We start from the raw sequence: 25,747 nt of genomic DNA, 5'->3' as shown, positions 1-25,747 counted from the left end.
GCTCGAGAAGAAAGATGCTTACGAAGAGAGACATGGATGTAGTGTGATCCCTGGCCCCAGAAAGCCTTGTGGACAATGCAGAGCAGGGGTGTTGCAAGGTCTGGAAAAGAACCAGGGCTACGCTGATGTTGGAATGGTCGGGACTGGGGGCTAGCTAGCCTTTTGGTTGTAGCTCCTGAGATTCTATCCAGGGCTACCAACAAGACCAGGGGCTATAGCCCACTTAGCCCCACCCTAGAAACGCCTCTGGTGCAGAGGGTCTTGAACATGATCCTTGAGCCACCAGAAGCCAGTGGAGAGATTTCAGGGCTGGATAGATACTTTCCCTAGGCTTGAGGTCAATCCTGCTCTGGATTAGTTGCAAAGGGCGAAGAGCAGAGGCAGGCAGATTTAGAAAGAGGCTATTGCAAAAGTAGGAAGGCCAGACGACCCATGCCTCCAAGCGCCAATTTTCACTCTTCAATTTTGGGTAAACAAAATAATACTTTGTGGATATAAAGTTTTGGTACACTTCGATTGACGAAATCAGATGTAAAGCTGATACCAATAGTGTGTCAAAGCAGAGCCCAGAGCTGCATAAATTTGTGTAGTGGCATGGCGACATCTAGATTATCAAAATGTCTTTGCGCTGTAGCTTTAAACGTGAGAACATCCATCAATAAACCTAGCATGACCAACCTGAGAAACTTGAGAAGCACCTGTACAAAGCAGCCAGTGATATGTGCCCTGTTAGATTTTCACAGACCAGCAGAACTGCTCGAGTAGAAGAGCTGAGAAGATTAGACTGACCTGAACAGTTTAAGTGTTGAGTGAATTCAATTGAATTTTACTGAACATTTTAGGATCTGGGAGCCTTTTTGTGAGAGCATTTTAAAATATGTCAAATATTTTTGTCTTGAAAGTTTGAAACGTCATGAGCAAAATTAAAAACCAAATAATTAAACAATGGGCCCCTTTAAAAATTAAGAACAAAATCTGAAATCTAAAAATTCCGGCACTTGAGTCCAATACCGATTCCTTTTCAAATCGGGTTCAAAGGGGTCAGGTGAGGTGTGATCACACTGGATCATTAAAAAGGAGGAAGAGGTGCTGTGGGGAATTTAAAAGGCGACACTTGTAAAGTGTTTGAAATGGGTCAGCAATAACTGGTTCACTTACCTGTTACAGTCAAGTTCAATATATTCTTCAGTTTTGGAAAGTCATAAATTCCGGAGTTCTTATGATCGATGTCACTCTTCTTCTCTTGACGTTGCAATAAAAAAAAAAGATCAATTTGTACTGCATTAGCACCCCTGCAGCCAGTAATGCACTTCTCATTTCGTTTTCGTAATGAAAACAACTATTTTGACTTTTAAAAATACTTTGTAACACTAAATGTCCGTAGGTGCTCACTATGAGAGGTCGGTGTACCGTATTGTATGCACTTTACACGCGGCACCCGTGCACTGGCTCATACTTGAAAAGCAGTATTAAAGTGGGATATTAGCTGGAATATAGAGGCTGACCTTGCAAAAATCATCTATATTGCACCCCAAGAATTCAAAGGCCACGCCTAGTCACGGTCTGTAATCTGCATCTGTGACATTGCAGCCCCATAACCATTACCCACCAATAGAGCACGCTCTGGAGGTGGCCAGGTGGACTTCGTTGGAGGATCTGAGAGTTTAGGTTGTGCTATCTGCGTTCCTGTATAGCCAAAGCAAGCCGTTGGGCTTGCATTGACCCGCTCTGGCTGGGGCAAATCTACCTTATAAGCAGCATTCACATGCTTGTCTTAAAGCCCGCTCCCATATACTCCCAATCCCTCTTGAATGGAGTTGGCAATAGGGACGTTGCTTCATTATTTATTTAGGATCAAAGGTAATATCATCCATTTATTCAGTTGAGTTGCACTCCTCTTCTTCCCCTCTACCAAATCTTACACTGTGCTACTCTGCATCATTTCCAAATGATACAGAAACCAAAATACCTTACTAGAGTAATAGTACCCACATGTACGTACCTGGGTCAAATGGGATGTCTTCTCCTTCGCTCTTCAGTTTTGGAACATCATAAATAGTCGACTGTCTATCATCAATGGTGCCTTTATTTTCCTCGTCTTAAAAATTAAAAAGACAACAGATAAATGTCTGCCCCACACATTTCCATGGGTTACTTTATACATGCAATTTCTGCCGAACAAGGTTAGGTTATGTTATGTTATGTTACTTTGCATTTATATAGCGCCTTATGTACCATTGGTATGGTCTGAAGGCGCTGGTAGGTTGAACGCCCTTGGGAACCGAAGTTCAAGTCAGTAGAGAGAGTAGAGAGGCATAGGTGCGTGTGAGCACTGGATATGTGTACAGCTGGTGTGGCAATCGTGTAATCGCTGCTTCTTAGCGGTAGGTGTTGCGGTTGAGAGATCAAGATTATGTGTTCGTTCTGGCAGGATTTATCCAGACCGATTGTGGCTGCGTTAGGCCTGAGGAGAACACCTGGCTGGGGGTGTGTAACCAGCAGTGTTTAATTAGAGTGATGGGAAGTATGCAGCAGACGTTGGTATGAGAACAGCTATACCGAATGGTGTCATAGTACCTCTGTGTTCTAGTTGAGTGATGGTGTAAGGAAGAGAGACAGCGTGGTGATGTGATCTGATGGGTTACATGCTCTTTCCAACATTCCATGCACTCCAGACCATTCCAAGTAAGTTGCGCAATTCTAATGACTCACAAAAGTCTTGCATGAAACAATTGCGTGATGGGAGATATTCCAGCAGCGCATGCCTTTGATTATGCAACTTTCTATGAGAACACATTCAAGACCTATGGGCAGGTCTAGAATGGTTGGTCTTAGACCCACTTTACAAATTGGACGCATATATTCTGCAGATTTCCACGTGCAGTAATTAACGTTATCGCATGCAGCAATGTGGGCACTCTGCCCCCCTTTCTAAAATAACACAGGTGCAGTGGTAAGAGATGTGGGTTTCCTGAAGTACTGCATGTAGCACTTCAGAATATCTTCATTAATTAATCCCCCCATTCCAACCCTTGTTTCGAGGATAGAAATTGGACAGGGTACAGAAGCAGACCTAGTTTCTACTGTGCAGTGAGGGTGATTGTACTTATTCATTATTTCGAGGGTCCAGAAAAATCAACCTGCTTGGCTTAAAGGGTGTTGTGTTCTTTAAGTTCCTGACTCTCGGAGTGGCAGAGTGGCCAGGGCAATCGAAACAGCCTCCCAGAAGATATGAGCTGGTTTAAGGGTAGAATCCTTTATTGTGATCATTGCACAGTAAGGGAAGGTCCAGACAAAATATCTTTACAAATAAGTTCTTAATAATACTTTTGTGCTGTTGAAATAATTACAAAATATGCAGAGGTGAGTAATCCAATCATTATTCAGAATATGGAAGAAATGGCAAAGGTGGCATTGCTGGACAATTAAATGTTTACACAAGTCCACACAATCCAGTCAAACGCTTAGTGAGCCTCACAGGCCTCACGGAACACAATTACCCCCCCAAGTCTCGACGTGAGTCTATGGTTCTGTAAGACTCCATGAGACAATGTGAAACTATGGAGGTCTACACACTGGGATCTGAAAGCAGGTAGAACCCAAAGGAGACCTCCAGAAGGATGAGGAGACCCACTACAGGAAGTCCAGTCTAAGATTCCCCGGAAAAGAAGACTGCAGATGTGAGTAGGGATGTCACCAGCCGGGATGCTCATGGTTTGTTTCTGGCCCAGCACTGGAGACCTACAGCAATGGAAGAATGGAATAAACTCCCAGAGTACAGTATGGGGGCCACCAACAGGAGAGTGCAATGAAGAAATTCAGTCATTCCAGTGAACAGCCTGCAGACTTTAGCTCTGGATGCAGCAACTGGGACGGGTGTGGTTGTCATCTGGGTAGTCAAGGTCAGTAAACAAAGAACCTTCCTTTGAAGAATGAACCAGGGCTCTGAACTCCGGTCAGAAGGACACCCTGAAGATGTGTCTGCAAGGAAGCAGATGCTCAGCAGTTAACTGAGGTGCAGAGGACAATAATCCCACGGATGTCCCTAGGGCAGACAACGTAAATGGAGGGGACTGATTTCCCCTCGTGCCCAGTTCGCTCATTGGCAGGATGCACACCACAGTTGCACTTGGTAACCCTGAAGAAGCGGACTGCTCCTGTGGCTGCTACTAACCTGCCCACACGTTTTTGTTCTTCTTTTTCTGGGCACTTGTTTTTACGCCCAACCGCTACGCCCTAACTGGGGACGATTTCCCATAGGCAGTGGCGAAGAGTGGGTATGCCTGCCATGGATATCTATGCTGGGCAACTGCTGTTAGATGGGGTAGTTGGGGACGGTACGAGGGATTTGGTGTTGCCAATAGCAGGCTCAGAGACGCAGATCCTTTTTCAGACGGCAGGTCATGTCGCAAGAGGTACAGTGAAAAGAGAGAGGGGGGATGGGTAGATTTGTCTCCTGCAAAGCAAATGTTTGATGATGGCTAGTGAGATAAAACTGTTAACCTGGATTTTCCCGGTGGCTGAATAATTTTGTTAAACGGAACAGAGTTTACACCTACCTCCACAGATACAAAATTGATATAGCCCTATTACAAGAGACACACCTTATACCTGAAAAGCAAGCACTGATTACCAAAAAATTTGGGGAGGGGGGATGGGGACATAGGGTCTACATACTTGGCATACCCCCGTGGAGTACTGACCTGAAAAGCACCTACAGGACCCTTTAAGGTGACGCAGTTTAGGACAGACAATGAGGGCAGAATGGGGCTTGTACAAGGGCTCTTTGAAAATGTGGACACTTGCTTAATAAATACATATGCACCCAATCACAACATGGTGGCCTTCTTTCAGCCACTGTACCCTAGACCTGGTCCCTACAGAGATGGCACAGTCATATGGGGGCGGGGGGGTGATTTTAATTGCGGCCTGAATCCCTGCATGGATAGGTCAGACTCCAAGGTCCAGAAACGCTCCCCGCCTGCTGGGGCCTGACAGTCGCTACTAGCATCATTCAAATGGGTGGACATTTGGAGAGCACTCCACCCGAACTCTAGACCCTACTCCCATGCCTCCTCCGCTCACACGGTACACACCAGGCTACATTATTTTGTGTGGGGAAGGATGTAATGAACGACTCCAAGATGGCAGATTATAGGAGTACAGATCTGTCCGACCATGTTCCTCTGCAGCTGCAGTGGTGGTACGCATCTCCCACGCACCCAAAACCAACATGGAAATTAAGAAGCGAGGCCCTATCAGACATCGCTTTCTGGGACCACTTGAGTGACTGTATCAAGGAACATTTTCAATATAACGAGGGCAATGTACCTGGGGCCGGTACTCTCTGGGAAGCATGGAAGGTGGTTGTTAGAGGCAACACAATTACCAAATCAGGGAACATTCAAGCCATGTTTTGTAGGAAGTTGTCCACAGCAGCGGACACATTGCAAGTACTAACACAATCCCACATAAACCCAGGAAAGAGGGAAGCAAACAAAGTGGCCTTGCGCCAACAATGTCTGAGCTGCTGAGAACGATTGGGGAAACGCAGCCATTTCAGATATGTAGAGAGACAGCACGCGGACGGGGCCAAGCTGGGCAGACTATTAGCATGGCTATGTAAGAAAGAGGAGAAACGTACACCCATCTACTCAATACAAACACATCAAGGCATGAGGTGCAACACCTAACACTGTCTTCTATGATTTCCATCATAGTCTATACCAAGAAATGCCCCAGGGCTATGGACCTGGTCTTGGAGGAAGTGCTAGGTGATGTAGATTTCCCTAGATTGAATGAGGGTGCAGTCAGGGAGTTAGACACCCCTTTCATGGCAGAGGAACTGATCAACACAACAAGGTCCTTTCCTACAGGGAAAACCCAGGGCGCAGGCGGTCTGTCCGCAGAGTTTTATAAAGAATTTACTACGAAATTAGCCCCCATCTGCTGGGTGCCCTGAGCGAGGCATACGATTCCGGTCTCCTCCCGCTCAGCCCTAGAAAGTCTACAATAATAACACTGCTGAAACCCAATAAGCCTCCACAGGAATGTGGCTCATGTAGACCCAGTTCATGCTCAACCAGGATAGCTAAATTCTGACCGCAACATTGGCAAATAGATTAAGGAAAGTAATACATACATTGGTACACCCAGGTTATGTGCCAGCAGGAATATGTCCGGGAACCTTTTTTTTTAATATTTTTAAATTCTTTATTTAACATTTTCTGGTAATTTGAACAAGAACCAGCAATAAATCACAACGTTTCATAACATAGCATAAAGGATACAAACATTTAGGAACAGAAAAAGAAAGAAAAACAAAAAGACAACATCAATATACAATCCTCAAGGTGGACTAGTACCTCCTCAAAAAAGCTCCCCAGACCTTTGCATGCAAACTCAATTTCCCCATTCTTCTGTAAATAAATTTCTCCATATTCGCTAAGCAGTTCATTTCTGTAATCCAGTCCTCCAAAATTGGTGAGTCACGAGATTTCCAGCTCCTCAAAATATCAAAATATTTTTTTTGCAAATAGCAGCACCTCTGAACAAAAATGTCTTTTCCGATAGTGAAAGGTCTTCAAGCAAATCATCACAGCCTAACACCATCGTTTTAAAATCCAAGTCAATATGTTGGTTCAAAACCCCTAGACAAAGAATACAAACCTCATGCCAAAACCCACGAACCCTCACACAGTCCCACAATAGATGTTCCATACTGCCTTTCTCACTCCAGCGACACCAACAAACATCAGAATCACACAAACCTCTATTTTTAAGCCTTTCCGGGCTCCAAAAAACTCGATTGAGAATTTTAATTTGCCTCGAACGGTCAGACAAACTTATCGAGCAAAGCTTCACGTTTGCACACATCACATGCCACAGGTCAGACGTGATTTCACAGCCCACTCTTCTGCTCCATTCATTAAGCAATTCGGTATTCGCTCTATAATTCGATACAATTCGATGATAAACCCTACTTGCCAGTGACTGAACACCAGTAGTGAAAAGTTCAACATTCGCATCCCCATCACATTGCACATCACCAATACATCTCTTCAATTTCCTGAAGTCCGAGAAAGAAAAATTTTCAACAGTATAAGTAGCACTTAGCTCAGCAAAGTCAATCCATTTCCCATTTTTAAAAACATCACTAATCCAATGAATCCAACCGAGAAAACACTGATGCCTCAGGTGACTTCAAAGCAACCGTGGCACACATCTCATAGATATTCTTCCAGACATCTCTAAGAAACTCAGTCAAGGGACATCTCCTACCGTGTTTGCCAACAGTCATGAATATTGCTCTTGGGGCAAGTGGGCCCAACACACTTGCCTAAGCCACAGCCCACTCACTAGGAGATTCCTCCAAAAAGGGAAGAAAAAATTGGCATGAGAAGGCCAAATGATATGCCTTAAAATTCGGTACACCTAACCCTCCCTTCTCAATTGGAAGCCGGAGTTTCCAAAGCTTCAGTCTTGCGGTTTCCTAAGCGCATTTACCTTACCCCACAGAGATAGATGCAAAACCGACCATCTTTGGACGCTCAACTTCAGCTCCCTACAAACCATACCCATGTTTTCTTCAATCATATCACTTACACCCGGAGTCAACCAAACTCCGAAGTACTTCAGTTTTTTCTCACACCATTGAAATCCAAACCCCACCACCAAAGACTTATCACAACGCGCAGTCACCGGCAGTACCTCCGATTTAGACCAGTTAATCGTATATCCAGCCACTTCATGGAACCAATTAAGTGTGTCCATCAAAGAATGTAAGGACAAAATCCAAGTTCCTCAAAACTAATAAAAGATAATCTGCGTAGACCCAAATCTTCTGTTCAACACCGAAACACCTTGCAAATTCAAATCACACCTTAATGCAATAGCCAGCGGTTCAATGGCTAGGACAAACAACAATGGTGACAGTGGACAACCCTGTCTAGTGCCCCTGTGTAAATCAAAAGACTCCGACAGTAAGCCATTCGTTTTAACATTGGCTGTGGGGCGAGCATATAAAAGGGCAACCCACGCAATGTATTCTTCTCCCATGTTCATATTTCTTAAAACCATAAACAAATACTGCCAGTTAATTCGATCAAATGCTTTTTCAGCATCTAGGGAGAAAACCGCCACGTCTTCATCCAAATCCTGTGCATGGGACATGGTCATTAGCAAATTCCTGATATTACTGGAAGTCTTACGACCTTTAACAAACCCAGATTGGTCAGTGTGGATAAGCTTCGGCATGAGTTGTTCAATACGTAAAGCAAGTAATTTAGCCAAAATCTTATTGTCCGTGTTTATCAAACTGATTGGTCGATAGTTTGACGGTAAATTACAGTCCTTACCCTTCTTTAAAAAGACAGTAATAGTAGCATGGTTTGTAGATGATGGGAGAAGACCAACTTCCTTGGATTCAATAAACATATCCCTCAAAAGACCCATCACCCTCTCTGGCAGAATTTTATAAAACTCCACCGGTAATCCATCAAGTCCGGAGTCTTCCTAGAATTTAATTTACCAATGGCCACCCTGATTTCATCAATCGTCACCTGTCTGTTCAATTCTTCCTTCTCATCACAATTAACCTTTGGAACATCCAACCTGTTCATGAAATGTTCACCTTGACCAGTAACATCAGATTCATTTCTATATAGATCAGCATAGAAGGTCTTAAAGACTGCATTAATCTCACGTGGATCAAAAGTGGTCATTCCATTCCCATCCTGAATTGAAGTAATGGCACCCTCACAGTGTTGTTGTCTCAATCTGTAAGATAGCCACTTATCGCACTTTTTGCCCCGATAGAAATAGGTACATTTGATCCTATACAAATCGCCATTAGCTTTCACACACAAAATGTCATCCAGTTCCTTCTTCAGCTTCCTCAACTCATTCTTCTTACCATCATCATTCGGAACACACACCAATTCTCTCAGCCAACCTATCTAATTTCTTCCTTTTGCTGCTAGACAAACTTAGAGCAAGACCCTGCATCGTACATTTAAAGGCCTCCCAGATAATTCTTTTACTAAGCTCTTCCGAAGTATTTTCCAACACAAAAAATTCAGCTTCATACCTTAGCTTCTCCAATAGGACATCATCATATAAAATAGATGTATTCATTTTCCATTGAAACAATCTACAGCATTCAAAGTTCAGGGCCACTTTCACAAAGACAGGAGCATGATCAGTAACAGCAATAGAACCAATACTGCTGTCTAACAAATTAGCGGTCATCCCACCCGCCGTGAGTAGCATATCAATTCTCGAATAAGTAGAATGTGAACCGGAATAAAAGGTAAACTCCCTGACATCAGGGTGTGTTGCAGCCTCCAGCAATCTTTCCAATCAAAATCTTCAACAAGAGTCCTAAAGGACGATAATGTGCATCTGTCCTCTGAACCATCCTCTGAGTTGAACCATCAATAGAAGGATCGGAAACCAAGTTAAAATCGGCTCCAATTAAAATATTGGGACAATCCAGATCAAGCAAGAACTGCGACACATCCCTATAGAAGGAACCATCATCCATGGATGGGGCATAAACACTGCAGAACACACTCTTAGTCGCCTGAATATCCACCAAAAGAGCAACCATCCTGCCCACCTTATCACTGCAAGTTTTCAAAATCTTAATCGGAGAACCTTTTCGAACAAGAATTGCAACACCCCTGCTTTTACAGGTATAGCATGAGGTGAAGGCACCGCCAACCCACCTCTTCTATAAAACACTCACATTCTCTTTTAACAGGTGAGTTTCCTGTAAAAAACAAATATCACATTTCATATTCTCAATACAATTAAGAATCTTCTGCCGTTTCACCGGATTATTCATACCATTAATATTCCATGAGGTGATCGACAGACGCGATTCCCTGCTAGCAGACATCATGATAGGTCCGAAATGAAACCAAAAAGTAAGCACTAGTTCAGAAAACAAAAAAAACAAAGAAAAACCACACCCACACTACAGAAATATGACGCCAACATTACAAGCGCTCCAAAACGCCAATACCCCTGGTACCCCTCCAAAATATGATTTCAATTGCCCATACAAGAACACAAGCGTCACTGCTGAAAACCAATAACCTAAACTGCAATCCCTAAATCTATGTACAGAACTCAACAAGAAAAAACAGAATAACCACAAAGTCATAAGACAAACCATCTGAGAACAAAGAAAGGTCCCCTCAATCCAGAAATCAACACAAGCCGATACACACAACCACAACATAAGGCACATCCGTATCTCCCCAAATATAGCAGAGAGTGCACCGCCGCAAACAGTCATCAACATAGTGCAGCATATTCCCCCATTTCATACCACAACAAGGACCAACAGCCAACAAAACACTTACCACATCACATGCTAGGATCACAGAGATTCGAGAGTACATAATATAGCTGTAACATTATAGAGCACTACGACTATGTGTAAAAGTCACTGTCACCTCACACCAAACTTTCCACATTGCAGTTATTCACCACTACAGAATGCACATACTTATGACCTCACCCTCGCAATGCATCTCAGCAACATCAGGATCCATATTAAATACAATATAATGTAATTATCGACTGGAACCCCCCAATATTGCAAAGAAAAATGAACCAGGTCAAATGACAACCACAATCAAGGAGTAAATGCAGTATACTAGATAACTGACACACCAACCAATATACTTATTTAGAACTCCAGCATTACCTAAGCATTAATTAGCCCTGGCCATTGGCCACTTTGTTCTAATATCCTGAAGGATAGATTAATGCACACATAAACATAAACCGTATCACGTGTTTTGAAAATAAAACAATAGCAAACTGAACATTAATTAATACCACAACCCCCATCACAAAAGAAATGTAACCGCAACCCCCCCTCGAACTGAAATAAACACAGGCAACCAATGAAGGAACTAGATGTGGGGGCATACTGTAAGGGCATTGCAATGAAATGGCAAAAGGGGACAACATAGCAAAGTAGTAATTATCATGTCCGCTCCAACACTGTGTCATTATTTGATGCTTTGGTCCAAGTGCAATAAACCAAAACACAACACAGGAAACAAGATCCCAGCCATATTTGTAACACATTGCCATGTGTGATTCACCAAACGATGTTCGTCACCTTAATCACCCTAACAATTCATGTGTTACATTCAGTTCACTTGTGATGGTAAGGGTCCCTTTTAAGTCTGCTTGAGCCCCTTTGGTCTGTACTCTCCATCGCCTCCCCCACAGCCGCATGTGGCGTTAGCAAAAGAACCCTGCAATAACGCCTGGGTCGCCCCCCAAGCATGCTGTTTTGGCTTTTGCAGTTTTTCATTGAATTTTTTTTTTTAAAAGCCTGCCTTTGTCTCGCCCCTTAAAGAATACTGCAGCTCAAAGAATATGCATGCTAATGGGTAACCCACCACAAGACTTAAAAACGTCCGAAATTGTTGAGGCATTAATCCTTCAGCTTACGCGGCTTGCACTGGATCTTTGTACCATCTGGCATGTCATTATTAAGTTCATGCATCGGGAGCCAGGTCATTTATGACACCAGGCTCCAGCATAGGAATTTCATCGGGGGAAGGGGAGGGAGAGGTGTGCATGCGCGCGCCCACTCTCAGAAAGCCAATAGTCCTTGCACACGCGAGCAGTCTCTTTCTTTTAGCCAGACCTGAAAAGAACGAAGCTCAGCAGGCGTAACGGCTGAAAAGCGCAGGCTGATCTTGGTGCACGGAAGACTTGCGCCGGTGCTGCAGTGTAAGAGTTACATGTTCCAAGGCACGCTGAGCTTGCTTTCATTCAGTGTTGTTCACAATATTACATGTGTAAGGGCTGAAAAGTGCGGGCATCCTGAAACACTGCTCCCCGCCCATGCGAGCCCTGCATACCAGAGCAGACAGCCGCCGCCTCAACCCCGATGGTCGGCCCTCAGTCCACACAAGCAGCCAATTCCAACCGTCGCCATACACTTTTCCAGTCATTGAGCCGGCCATGCAATCATGAGGCATGAATCCTAGCCACATGAAGAAAGGGGAGGGAAGGAGAGGAACGTCAATCAATCCGCATATTCACCTCACCGTGTCACATCGTGTCCACATCATGTTCCGCCTCAGCGTAGCCACAGCTGTCAATCGAGCGAGCGCACTGCAACACCCTCACTTTCCAGCAGCTCCGTAATATCACGTTCCATCCTTCCGGCCCTCGGCAGTGATCACACACGTGTCCTGAATCAAACATGGGCAAGTGACTCATTGTTAGGCCGAAACCTGTGCAGTCCCCTTAGGGAACACTGCAAAAGATTTAAGACCACAGGTGGTTGGCAGTAAACCCACTTGGTAGCAGTCTGTACCACAGTTTCACTTGGTAGCTGTGGCTGAGCAGTCAGACTTCTCTCAAGAAGAGTTAGGCAGTATGCAAAGTATACACAATAGGCACTCAGACACAATAATACAAGCAAACACTGACCAGAGCTTTGGTATCAAAGTATATAATTATTTATTTAAAAACACACTGTTTGAAACACTCCAGCACTCTTATTGTAAAATATTCTAAACACAGTTACTATTGTAATATATACACCCCTTTTTCCCTATCAGATAAGTCACAGTAAAACACCACTTATTTTCATACAGAGGTGAGCGCTTCACTAGATGGCACTCCAATAAGTTTGTGAGAAAGGGAGGGAAAAAGACAGAATATGGAAAGGTACACCACTCTAAGATTCAGGAACACTGTTAGCAAGGCAGAAGAGCAAAAGTCACTGGTGAGCCAAAGTCCAAAGGCTGAGCCCACTCTTAGAGAGGGCAGAGCACAAATGCGCCCAAGATCACACAGTTACTCTAGGCTTAGAAAGTCTTGCAGAGAGTTCAAAAAAGAGTTTAGAGAGGCTTAGGAAAGTTTAGCCAGGGTGTCCCAGGCTAACCCAGGTTCGAAAGCCGGGGGCTAAATCTACCCCGTACATTCGGTAGCAAGGGAAGCCAGGCGGGACACGGTACCTTAAGTGGGAAGGATCCTCCAGCGGTGGCAGTTGTTCCGGGTAGTGGGTGCAAGTTGCGTCGTCGTCCAGGGGAAGAGAAGATCTCGACTTGGAGGAAAGATGAAGGTCGTTGCACTACCAGGGAAGAAACCAGCTGCGGAGTTTTCCCGTTAAAGGTGGTAACTTTGTTTCGCGGTCGTGGTAAAACGTGGTATCCCGGTTGCCGGGGTGCTTGGCACAGGCAAGGCGGCCACGAGGTACGTCGGGAAGGCGAAAAGACGGTGAAACTGGTTATCCCCACCAGTCAAAGGAAGAAGACTCTCAGGCGGGAGATCTCCTCTGTCGTTGGGAAAAGTGGTGAGGCGGTCCAGCAGGGCTCCACTGGTGGTGGTGTCGTGGCAGGTCAGCTCAGCTTCTCCCTCGTCGGATTCTTAGGTCCTGTGGCGACTTCTGAAGTTCCAGTCCCCAAAGCCCTGCTTTTATGCAGAAAACCCCCATTCACTCAGCCTAGCTGTCACTCAAACATGCTAAGTGGTGAGCCGGCCGGCTCACCACTTGGGCCAATCAGGACGGAGTGCGACTTGAGTTGCCTGGGCAACTCAGTCCAGGGTGCCTAAATCCCCCTCCACCCCTCCTAAGTACCCCAGACAGAGTGGCACCACTTTGGAGGGCTTCTGTGGAGAAGCCCGCCAAAAAGTGGAACAAAGGGCTCGACTTGGGTTGGAGTCACAGAAGAGAACACAAACGCAATTTTAGAATCAAGTTTTGGCAAAAAATACCAACCGGAGAATTAATATTAATTAAATAAACGGCGGTATGTTCGAGGCTACCGTAAATAATTAAATAAAGATAGTAGCCTAAAACAATGGGAAATCCCATAGGAAAATATTCACGGTTGAATATAAAAAGTAGTATCCACTGCCACCAGCCAAAACTCGATCAGGGGGGACGGAGACGTGCCCCCTCGACTAACAGACCCTGGGGCAATTGAATTGCCCCAGCCAGTACGTCCACAATATGATGGTTTGTACTGGTTCTGTTCAGAATTTAAGACTAGAAAAGTCAATGGTGACTTTACATGCCCTGGGAGACAGTAGTCAGTGCCAGGGTATGGAGTCTATACTGGGGGGTCACTATGACACCCCTGTGTCACTGCACTGAGGGTGCTGTGTAACACACATCACAAAAACACATGAAGCCCTAAGGAGTAAAAGACCCCATAGCCCATTAAACACATCTAGATTCAAAGAAACACACTCAAATCATGCCCAAGAGTGAGGGTAAAAGAGTCTCACTCTTGGCAGGAGAAAAAAATAAACCCCAAAAATCCAGCAAAGCTGCTGGGGGACTCACTAGGTTAGGAAATTCAGCCTAAACAGAGAATTCTCCCTAACACTCATCAGCTGGTCAGATGAATAATGGGACCTTTCCTCTAGTAAACAAGCTTCCTCCATCAAGTCCCGAGCCAAGATTCCATGAAAGAAAAACGTTTAACTGCAGCATACAACAGACGACATTTTATAAAAAATTCAACTTAAAAAAAACCCCACTGAAAACGGAGTGTATTCACTGAGTAACAAAGTTAATCAGCAATATTACGTGTCTTTTGAAAATCCTCCAACCAGGAAAGCGCCTCCTTAGGGTCAGACGTAGTTTTTCCCCCTCTGGCAGCATTAAAGTTAGTAAATTGTTACTTATTCAAGAAGACCCTCACTTGAAGCTCCCTTGCCAAGTCTTTCACACCTTTAAAGGTTCTCCTAGCCTCCACAAGCTCCTTAGGATAGTCAGGAAAGGTATAAATGGGTTTACCTTTGAAGGAAGCAGCTCCTCTACTCCTGGATGCAGTCAATAAGGATTCCATTTTCCTTGAGTGACTGAAGGATACCAAAATGTGCCCGAGTCTGGAACCAGGGGCTTTACCGGCCCGGTATGCATGATCAATGTCAGTTTCACTGATGCTGTCCACTCCATAACATTCTTTAGCAATCTGCATAACCAGCGGTATCAAATTCTCAGCCTTGGGATCTGCATGCTCCATAATCCCAACCAGTCTGATATTCCTTTCCCTCAACTTCAAATCCATTTCCAGGCGTTTGTTTTTCTCACTTTGCAAATCCGTTCTCAGATTTTTATGGGCTCTGTAGCTTCCTGCCATCTCAGAACCCATATCAGAAGATTTTTTCTCCAAGTCAGATACCCTTGTATCCAGGTGTGCAACCGTTAGATTCATCTCAGCCATGGTTGTCTTGACCTCAGCCATGTCCAGAGCAACTTGTCTCATCAACTTGAACAAATCCTGAATGCTGGGATTCTCCTCATCCATATCTGAAAGCTGCTTTTGTTTTTTAGATGAAGGATTTTCAGGCTCCTGAATTTTCTTCTTAGAATTCATATTAGTATGAAATAGCTTCAGGGAGGGGACCAGGAGCTGCAGGTTCAAGCTGCTTCCACCTTGACCAACATTCCAGAATCATGTCCTGGAACCTAAGACGTTTACATCATATCATGCACTGCACAGCCTCTTGGGAGATACCGTGCACCATCGCTGCTCTCGCCGCGATAAAAGCATTTGACTCCATTAAGTGGGATTGGTTGCATGCCACTCTACGCAGGTTGGGCTTCGGCCCTTACTATCTACGCTGGGTGGAAATAATATACAAGGATCCGGCGGCAAGAGTCAAAACTGGAAAGCATTTCTTTAAGCCCTGGGTGTTAGAAAAGGGCACTAGACAGGGCAGCCCATTGTCTCCGCTGCTGTACATACTGGCCATGGAACCAGTGGCCACATACTTAAGATTGGAATATATTAAGGCAGATATACCGGTAATGGGTATACCACACCTGATCTCCATCTACGCGGATGGCACACTCATATATGCAAAACCCTGAAGATAACCTAGAATTGATAATAGAGGTCCTTGCTAGATTTGCACAGATTTCGGGAATCACAGTTAGTATGAAAAAGTCTTCCCTGTTCCCATTGGCTGGACTGGCTAAGACACAACCCAACCACCTGCCAGTGCTGGCCTTAAAGTGGAGTACGACCACATTTCGTCACCTGGGTGTTGACATTTTTCATGATCCGGTCATGGTGCACAACAACAACACACAGGGGGCACTGGAAGGGATAAAGAACTCCATGACTTTCTGGAACAAATTGCCCCTTTCAGTAATGGGCAGAGCGGCACTGTTAAAAATGATTGTCCTCCCTAGGCTCATACATTACTTTGCAGACATCCCATATAATATACCAAAACCCTTCTTCAAAGAGATAGATTCCTTGTGCATAGAATTTCTGTGGCACAGGGTAGATGCCAGATTGCGTTAGCCTCACAACAGAGACCATATGAGGAGGGAGGCATTAGGATCCCGCATTTTTAGCTGTACTATATGGCGGGGCAGCTGCAATTTGTGATGGGTTGGCTAGCTGACAAACCTACCTCAGATACCAGGCTGCTACATCCGGCAGCACCACACCCTTTTCTGAAGGAGTAGGTATGGTGCGAGTGGTCACAAATAAACTGCAACCCATACCTGGTGTCATTGGGTATACAATTGTGGGATAAGGCACTAGGACTCTCAAAACGTAAGTACCCGTTTTTGGCACAGATCCCTCTGGCCTCTTTGGCCCCAGAGGCGTCCCAGGAGCGCCGGGGAATCCAAACAAACTGGGAACCGAAGGGCATTGCCACAATATGTGTCCCCCGAGACTGCACAAACTGACCCAGCATCGCATGACATGGAGAAGGAGACGAACTGAGACTTGAGACTTGACTAGCAACACCAGAGGGAAGGAGTTTGAGGGAGGGGGATGGGCACTGCAGGGGTTAAGTAAATTTGTGTACTGTTTGACAGGTTGGTCGCGAAATTGGTAACAGAGATGCTCATTAATGTATAAATCTTTTGCCCAATATATATGTTTGTTCACTAAAACCAATAAAACCTGAATTAACAAAAGAAAACAAAAAACATGGAGCAGATTGGCCCCTACCCACGGGAGGACTGGAGAAAGGCCGGTAGGCCTAGAGGGGTCTACTGGATCAGCATAATCGAAGGGTACCTAACCCCACAAAGATGCCCAGGTACCTCTCAGGGACAGACTCGAGGGCACACTCAAGGACACGAGGAGTGGGAATAATGCCCAAAGTGGGGACAACTACCCCTGGTAGGACAGTACCAGCAACAGGACCCAAGTAAGACACCGGGCGAATGTCAAAGGCTAAGATCAAAGGAGCAAAGAAGACACAGGGGGGAGGCCCACTGGGCACACACTCTACAATTTAGGGGCCCACAGAGGAGAGTGGAACAGGCAGGGCTACGGCCAACATGGAGGAGGAGATAGATTCAAGTGTGCCCGAATCCTTATCAAAGCAGGACTTGCATAATGACTTAATGACTCTGCAGTCAAGACTCACAAAAGCGTTTCAAGAGAAGATTCAACTAATGAGGTCGGACCTCAACACGGCACTAGCTGAGATAAGGCAAGAAGTGGGTCAACTGGGCGACAGAATGGATCATCTAGAAAGGGGTCTTCAGAAAATGGAAACAGATACCAGAGAACAGCGAGGCCATAGAGCGCTTGAACGTTGCAGGTGGAGGACATGGAAAATAGATCACACAGAATTAACATAAGGATCAAGAATCTGCCTGAATCGGTGGCAGACAGAGAATTGAAGGCCTAGGCCTAGGCCCATAACTCTGCAACTCTCAGGGTGGTATGCAGCTAACTACCCACCCCTCCACCCCCGACGCCCCTGCTGGCTTCTATCACTGCAGATATTCACAAATGTAAAACACTTAGAATCTCCTGGTTGGGACCGGCTAGTGAAGATGGTGACCCTTCCTCGATTGCTTTACCTTTTCCAAGCATTGCCAATACCCGTGCCGAGTACATTTTTCAGGGAATTAGGGAAGGAGACGGGTAGCTTCATCTGGGAGGGCAAGAAGCTGTGGATTAACTGTGCCCTATTAATGTCCCTGAGAAGCGACGGGGGGTGGTGCTTCCCAATTTTGAATTATATTACGAGGCTTCACAGATTAGGCTAATAAGGGAGTGGAGAGCAGGCAAAAGGGGGAAACTATGGGTAGAAATGGATCGGGCGGTAGTGGGACAGGACTTGTGTGTGGTCCTCTGGATCATGAGACAGAATAGGACTCAACGTATTTACTTAAGTGCTATTACTAAGCTGATGGTCAACACCTGGGATGCGCTAGCTAAGAAATATGGCATCACGATATTCCCTTCCCCTTTCACGTCGATCTTTCATAACCCAGGCTTCATGTCGGGAATAGAATCAGGGGCTTTCTCCCAGTGGCAGGAGGGGGGTTGTTGGAGGATATGGGAGATGTTCCAGGACCAGACAATCAGATCATTTATCAAGTGTAAACAACGCTTTGAGGTGGGAGAACAGGAGTGTTTACGGTACTGTCAGATTAGACACTGGGTCTTGAAAAGGTAACAGCGACCGCCCGTTCAGGGCATTTGAGAAATACCTCACTACACAAGATGGGGACACAAGACGGGCAAAGGGCCTCATTTTGATCCTTTATAATATTTTGGACGCCATCCCCAGAGCATTGTGGGAATACATGGCGAAATGAGAGAAAACAATAGGGAAGGAAATAGCTAGGGAGGAGTGGGAGAACCTGTGGAAGCTAGTTCCCAGGTTGCTGAAGGCATCCCAACTCCGAGAATGCTGGTACAAGCTGATTTTTCAGTGGCATTATCCCCCTACAGGGCAATGATACATGGTCTTATATCTGGTGGAAATGCCCCAAGATTGTATCCATTTGGGAAGCGGTGCAGGGGGCACAAATGTTAGCCTTTGGGGACGATGTCAGGACCCCCTCCGCCCCCCTGGAGGAGTTGATACTGGGTTTGGAGAAGGAGGGAGGCGATGAGGAACTCGGAGGGTGTAGGAAGGCCCGTCTGGTGCTAACACTAGCAGCTGTGTTGCTTATTGCGCAGAGATGGATGGGGCCAGAAATCCTGTCTCTCCACGACTGGTTGTTCAAGGTGTGGGACTTTGTGGCACTGGAATTGGCCTTGCACACTCTGCAAAACAGACTTCCTTATTTTGCAAAAGACTGGGGGGGCATCTTGAGCTTTCTGAAAGAAGATTACAAATTTCAATGGGGACCCCAGCGCCTGAAACTTTTGGACCTCAACTAGTACACAGGATAAGCATGGGCGTAGGACATGGTATGGGACAGGGGGGACAAATCCCCCAACAATTTTAAGTGGGGGGATATAATGGCATTGATCCCCCACCCCCACATATGTCTGTTGTGCACAGTGCACTGTGTCTCTGCCACTGTCTGCAGTTGCATGCAGCATGTAAATATACTTCTGCTGAAAAGTGACTTTGCGCTGCCAACCCAAACCCTGATGTAAAGTGCATTTTTGGCATGCAAAGTCAGTGTAAAGTCATTTTTGCTGTACAAAAAGACTTTCCACTGCAAAAATACACTCTGCAATGTTCCTTGAATCAGATTTTGGGTCGGCAGTGCCAGTGCAAAGTCACTTTTCAGCAGATCAAACTTGCAAAGTCACTTTCGACCGTGCAAAAAATTCCATGAATCAGGCCCAAAAATGTGTATTTACATGACATTAGCGACGACCCCTGAGGTATCTTTTGCTACCCCTGTGGTGTCCCTTGCTACCCCTAAGAAAATCTCCCAAAAAAGTGTTTAAACATTTATTTATTTTTATTTTTAATTGAGGCTCATGGGCTGTGGCCAGCATCATGTGGCTCTTTGTTTCTGGAGTGGCTGATAGCTATAGCCAGTAAGATAGCTCAGTGGGTTGAGCGCTTGCTGCTGCAATGTGTGTGTGACCTGCAGGTTGCAGGTTTGACTCCCAGCAAGGTCAACTCAGCCTTTCATCCTGCTGAGGTTGAAAATAAATTGAGTACCAACACAGGTTGGGTAATATTGTATGTGTATTTGTTCTACATGAAGCTCTTAAACATAAGTGATATATAATAATGCATCATTATTGTTTGGCTTTGCATTCCCAGTGATTTAGTACTATGGGCCTATACGCAGTGATATTAACGATACATATGGTGATCCATTCTTGTTTGAAACGTATATCACTTTACAGTGATATCGTAAACATATTTTTCATAGTGTGCTTAGAAACAATGCTATGTGATGCCACTTCCTCTTTTGTCGTGGGGTGAAAGGTCATGTTCCATTACTTCCTGTGATTTCACTTCTGGGTGGTGTCAAATTACATCACGTCATGTGATGTAATCAGAGATCAAGCATTGTGTGATTTCACTTCGCTACCGCCTGGCATTTTGGTGAAATTACGTCCTTGAAGTAATCATAGGAAACCTTTGCCACAAAATTTCAACTTTGTATTTATTGAAAGCTCCTTCACAACACAGCACTTGCATTGGTGTGTTTACAACAGGGCCGTTTCAACTCCTGCATTTCTGCATCACTAATCCAATGCTTTGCTGGGTGCATGGTGTCATGGGAACATAGCTATTTATTTATGTAGCTACTGGGTATTTAAAAAGTGCCTAGACAGAAAATGGTGTTTCAAGGCGCCACAAGACAAAAAAGGGGGCAGAGGACAAGGAAGAAAACACCAAGGACAGTCCTACTAGGCCTTGCTGTTAACAATATAGCAGCTGGAAGCTGCTGTCTGTCAGACATCAGTGAGATAATAAATCGGTAGCGCCTGATCCTTAATAATATCTCGGTGAAGCAACTGCACATGCACATGCACATGTTTGGGCAACCAGTAAGGCTCGAAATAGGGAAGTATCCAAAGCGACCTTCATTATAAATTCCACTCAGCCTCATGGAACCTCACCAGTCCAGAACCCAGGGTCTTTAGGTTCTTTGCTTACTGCGTACTCAGTTGAAGTTCTGTCCCATTTAGCCGCAGTACGGCCCAGAATGCTGCAAAGCATGTTCGCCTACACCAGCCTACGCCAGCTCCCACAGATTGTAGGCAAACAGGTGAGAAATAGATGTCGCGGCTGCCAATGCTCTATTGGTGTAATCAAAATGTTGTAACCAGGTTAGTGCTCAGCCACTCGATTTAGAAGCACTATGTGTGACCTTCACTGAAGTCCTGGTCAAAACAAACATTGGAAAAGCCAGCAGTTTTGGCTTGTGTACAAGTATCAGGTATTTGTCAAGCACTGCTGTTAGATGCCCAGGTACTCACACCACAAGTGACTTTAATGACGCAAAAGCCCAAACTGTTGGCATTGCCAATGCGTGTTCTATTTCAAACCAATTAGGATAAAATCAATAGAAGAAGATATTGTGTGAGTACATGTAGTATATTGGTGAAAGTAAGAAGCAAGCACTTAGATGTGGGACTTCAAAAATAAGTTCTTGACAGTAGCATAAACATCCGCAAAAAAAAAGAATTAGAATAAAAGAAGCTTTGTATATTGTGGGATAGGGGATGCAGGTATAGGGAAACGTGAGGCTGAACAGGGCAGTTCCTGTATATGGGTAACCCTCGCAGCCCTACTTTACGTGACGCTAAGGAACAAGTTACTTACCTGTAACTGTTGTTCTCCAGCATGGGTCTGGCATGGATTCACATGCTCGTGAATATTCCCCGTCGTCAGGCTGGGAATCCTCGGTACAGAAAAAAATCAGTATCAGTTTTGTTTCGGATCTGTCTTTCCTAGTAGTAACCAATCACTGATCTCTGGGTCATACTGCCCACAGCCAATGACTGCCCTCTCCCTAAGCCCCGCCTCCGGCAGCCATCCTCAGATTTGGTAGCACGTAAAGTGGCAATATGACCAAGTGAAGAGCCGCAGAGGGGTAGGCGGGAGGGTTCGCATGTGAATCCATGCCAGACCCATGCTGGAGAGCAACAGTTACAGGTAAGTAACTTGTTCCTTCTCCAGCATGGGGTCTGGCAGGGATTCACATGCTCATGAATATAAGATTACATAGCAGTACACACATGCACAACCACGGGAGGTGGCAAAAGGCTCAACATTAAGCAATACATAAACTCAACATTAAGCAACTCTTACCTCCTCACCAGGCCCTTCAGGCGAACAGGTTGCGCAGCACTGCTTGGCCGACCCTGGACTCCTCCCTGGAATCCCGATCGACGCAATAGAATTTCGTGAAGGTGTGCGTCGACCTCCACGTAGCAGCCCTGCAGATGTCCAGCAGGGGCACACCAGACAAGAACGCCGTGGTAGCAGCTATCGCTCTGGTCGAATGGGCTATCGGACAGCCGGGCAACGGTCGGTTTGCCAACCGGTGACAGTGCATGATACAGCCGGAAAGCCATCTGGAAAATGGAAGCCTTCGAGAGAGCCTTCCCTTGGTTCACAGGCCCAAAGTTCACAAAAAGCTGCAACGTCTTCCGAAAACTCTTCGTGCGGTCCACGTAGAACTTCAGCGCTCTAGCTACATCCAGCGAGTGCAAAGTCCTCTCGGCCGGCGACAAAGGCGACGGGAAGAAAACTGGTAACACCAAGGGCTCGTTGAGGTGGAAGTCCGACGGCACCTTGGGCATGAAGGAGGGATGCGTCCTGAGCAACACCCTCGTGTCGTGAAAAGTCAAGTATGGAGGCTTGCAAGATAGGGCCTGAATCTCTCCCACGCGAAGGTGATGGCCACAAGAAAAGCTGTTTTCCACGATAGGAACTTCAATGGTGCCGTATGCATAGGCTCGAAAGGAGCCCCAATGAGCCTAGTCAGCACCACGTTGTGCTCCCACGCCGGGGCTGGGGCCTTCACCGGCGGGAACGAGCGGAATAGTCCCTTCATAAATTCCTTCACCAGGCGATGAGACCACAAGGACACCCGTCCTGTTGTCCTGGTGTATATGGAGATGCCAGCCATGATGTATCTTGATGGAGGCGTGAGCTAGTCCAGCATTGGCCAATGACAGTAGGTACGGCAGTACTTGTGGGGCCGTAATCCGTAGAGGGTTAATCTTATGTGCCCGGCACCAGACAGAGAACCTCTTCCATTTGTGTCCGTAACACTTGAGAGTTGAGGACGCCCTGGCCTTTGCAAGAACCTCTCTGCAGTCGGCCGGTATATCGTATCCCCCAAACTCTAGTGCTGCAGGAGCCAGGCCTGCAAGTTCAGCAACTTCGAGTCGTGATGAAGAATGGCGCCTCCTTCTCTGGAGAGAAGATCCGCGTCCACGGGCAGTACTGGTGGGGACGCCAATGAATCCAAAAGGTCCGGGAACCAGATCTGTCTTGGCCACGCCGGTGCGACGAGGATCATCCTGCACCGGGACCTCTTGAGCTGGTTGACGAGCCGGAGTAGCAGTGGCAACGGCGGGAAAGCATAGACTAACAGGTTGTCCCAGGGGAACGAGAAAGCATCGCCCATGCTCCTCGGTTGGGGGAACCTGCTGGCGAACCTCTGCCACATGGAGTTTGTCGCTGTCGCGAAGAGATCGACCTGGGGTCTGCCCCACAGCCTGAAGTCGATCCACTTGGTCCTGGCGCAGCTCCCACTCGTGGCATGAGCGCAGCTCCCTGCTGAGTGAGTGGGCGATGGTGTTCTTTATCCCTGCCAGATGAAAGGGTACCAGAAACATCCCCTGGTCGAGGGCCCAGTGCCACAGATCCTGGGCTTCCTTGGACAGGGCTGGAGATCTGGTTCCACCCTGCTTCCTGATGTAGAACATCGTGGTGGTGTTGTCGGTGAAGATCCTCACCACCTTGCCCTTGAGGAACGGAAGAAAAGACCTGAAGGCCCAAAACACTGTGCAGAGCTCCAGAATGTTGATATGAAGTTGTTTTTCCTCCGGGAGCCAAAGGCCTCTCGCGTGGGGATCTCCGGTATGCGCTCCCCACCCTTCCAGGGAGGCATCCGTCGTCACAGTTACCTGGTGAGCTGGGGTCTGAAAGTCTGCGCCCGCCGTCAGATGAGTGCGGGTGCCCCACCACCGGATCGCTCGTCGGAAGGTCTCGTTGAGCAGTATCCTGGCCTCGAAGCTGCCCCTCGCCTGGATCCAGCGTGCGTCGAGGAACTCTTGCAGTGGGCGCATTCGAAGTCTGCACAGGCGTACCAGATAGATGCAGGAGGACATCATCCCGAGAAGGGATTTGATGGATCTTACCCCGGCTATGTCCGTGGCTAGCAGGCGTTGCACCTTGCCCAGGATGGCTTTCGTCCTTTTGTCGGACGGCGAGGCCAGCCATGCCACTGTGTCGAGCTTGGCTCCCAGAAACAGGGCAACCTGCGAAGGGACCAGGTGGGATTTGGGGAAGTTGATGGAGAACCCCAGGTCCGTGAGTATCTGGACGGTCTTCGCTGTGTGTTCTACGGCGGGCTCCCTTGTCCTTGCTCGGATGAGCCAGTCGTCCAGGTAGGGATAGACGTGGATCCCTTGCAGGCATAGCCACGCCGTCACCGGTGCTAGGCACTTGGTGAATACCCTGGGTGCCGACTTTAATCCGAACAGGAGGGCCTTGAACTGGTAGTGCCGTCCTTGGACCACGAACCTGAGAAACTTCCGGTGTCCTTTTAGAATGGGGATGTGGAAGTAGGCATCCTCCAAGTCCAACGATGACAGGAAATCGTCCTCCTCCAGCTGTCCTAGCACGTGCTGGAGGGTGACCATCCGGAACTTCTGAGCCTTGATGTACTTGTTCAGTCGCCACATGTCCAGGATGGGACGCCAACCTCCTGTCTTCTTCTTTACGAGAAAGTATCTTGAGTAGACCCCGGAGCCTCGAAGTCTCTTCGGGATGAGCTCGATGGCACCTTACTTGAGCATCGCCCTTACCTCCAGCAGCAGCTGGGGTACATGGTTTTCCTTCCTGGCCATGGGTGGCATGCGAGGGCACTTCTTTAGAAACTCGAGGGCGTGCCACTGGGCCAGGGTTTCCAGCACCCAACGGTCGGTGGAGATGGACTCCCACACGCTGAAGAACTTCGCCAGCCGGCCTCCCACCGGGGTGCTTCGGTGGGGGCCCGACACCACGGTTGGTTCAGTCCTGTTTGGAGGCCGCCTTGCCGCCTTGTCCTCCCTGGCGACGACGGCGGGAACCTCCAGACTTGCCCCGTCCTCTATAGGCCTCCTGTGACGAGGAACGGGTCGCTTAACGGTAGGTAGAGGAGCCACTTCCGGAACCTTTGGAGGCCCCTTGCTTGCCTCCGGTGTTCCGAAAGGACAGCCGTCGTTGCTGGTGAACTCACAGGGCCCGGGCTGTCTCCGTGTCCGTTTTGATGGCTTGCAGGGACTCATCGACTGTCTTCCCAAACAGGTTGTTCCCGTCGAAGGGCATGTCCAACACTTTGGCTTGTACGTCCTGGCGGAAATCCATCGCCTTAAGACATCCGTGCCGTCCGAGGAAAACGCAGTTGCCCAACTGGTGGAAACCGGTGTCAGCGATGTCAGTCGCCACCGTTATGGCGTGGTCTGACGCCACCTCGCCTTCTTGCAAGATTTCCAGGGCTTCTGTCCTCTTGTCGTCTGGCAGGAAGTCCAACAAGGGAAAGATTTTATACCAAAGTTCCCTGTCGTAACTGGCAACGATAGCCAGGGCGTTGGCCGCCTTAATCGTCGTCGCCACCGACGAGATGACTCGTCGTCCCATCGCATCGAGCTTCTTTCCCTCGCCGTCCGGCGGTGAAGTCGATGTCGATGCCGAAGGCCCCCCCCCGCCTTCTTCCTGGCCGCCGCTGAGACGACTGAATCCGGGGGTTGGCTGTGCTCTAAGGCATAGACGGGCCGCGTCGGGGACCCGGTACTTTTCGTATCGGTCCCTTTTTGCCGGCGTCGTGGATGGGTTC

General features: G+C 47.0%; 1 protein-coding gene across 9 annotated transcripts in view; it reads right to left on the bottom strand.

Annotated features, from left to right (window-relative positions):
• LOC138583059 (uncharacterized) overlaps positions 1-25,747 on the bottom strand; it is a 433,873-nt gene that overhangs the window by 61,149 nt on the left and 346,977 nt on the right. For 8 of the 9 annotated variants that reach the window (XM_069654972.1, XM_069654966.1, XM_069654967.1 and 5 more), the window contains 2 exons: positions 2,003-2,098; positions 1,159-1,242 (listed from right to left, as the gene is read on the bottom strand). In XM_069654972.1, coding sequence (XP_069511073.1) covers positions 1,159-1,242; positions 2,003-2,098 — 180 coding nt within the window. The remainder of the gene's footprint in view (positions 1-1,158; positions 1,243-2,002; positions 2,099-25,747) is intronic. The other variant, XM_069654971.1, reaches the window with a different exon arrangement.

The sequence above is a fragment of the Ambystoma mexicanum genome, chromosome 3q (assembly GCF_040938575.1).
Source record: "Ambystoma mexicanum isolate Mex_15411 chromosome 3q, UKY_AmexF1_1, whole genome shotgun sequence".
NCBI classification, from domain to species: Eukaryota; Metazoa; Chordata; class Amphibia; order Caudata; family Ambystomatidae; genus Ambystoma; species Ambystoma mexicanum.
The sequence above is the reverse complement of the archived record's forward strand: the minus strand, read 5'-3'. Positions and strand labels throughout refer to the sequence as shown.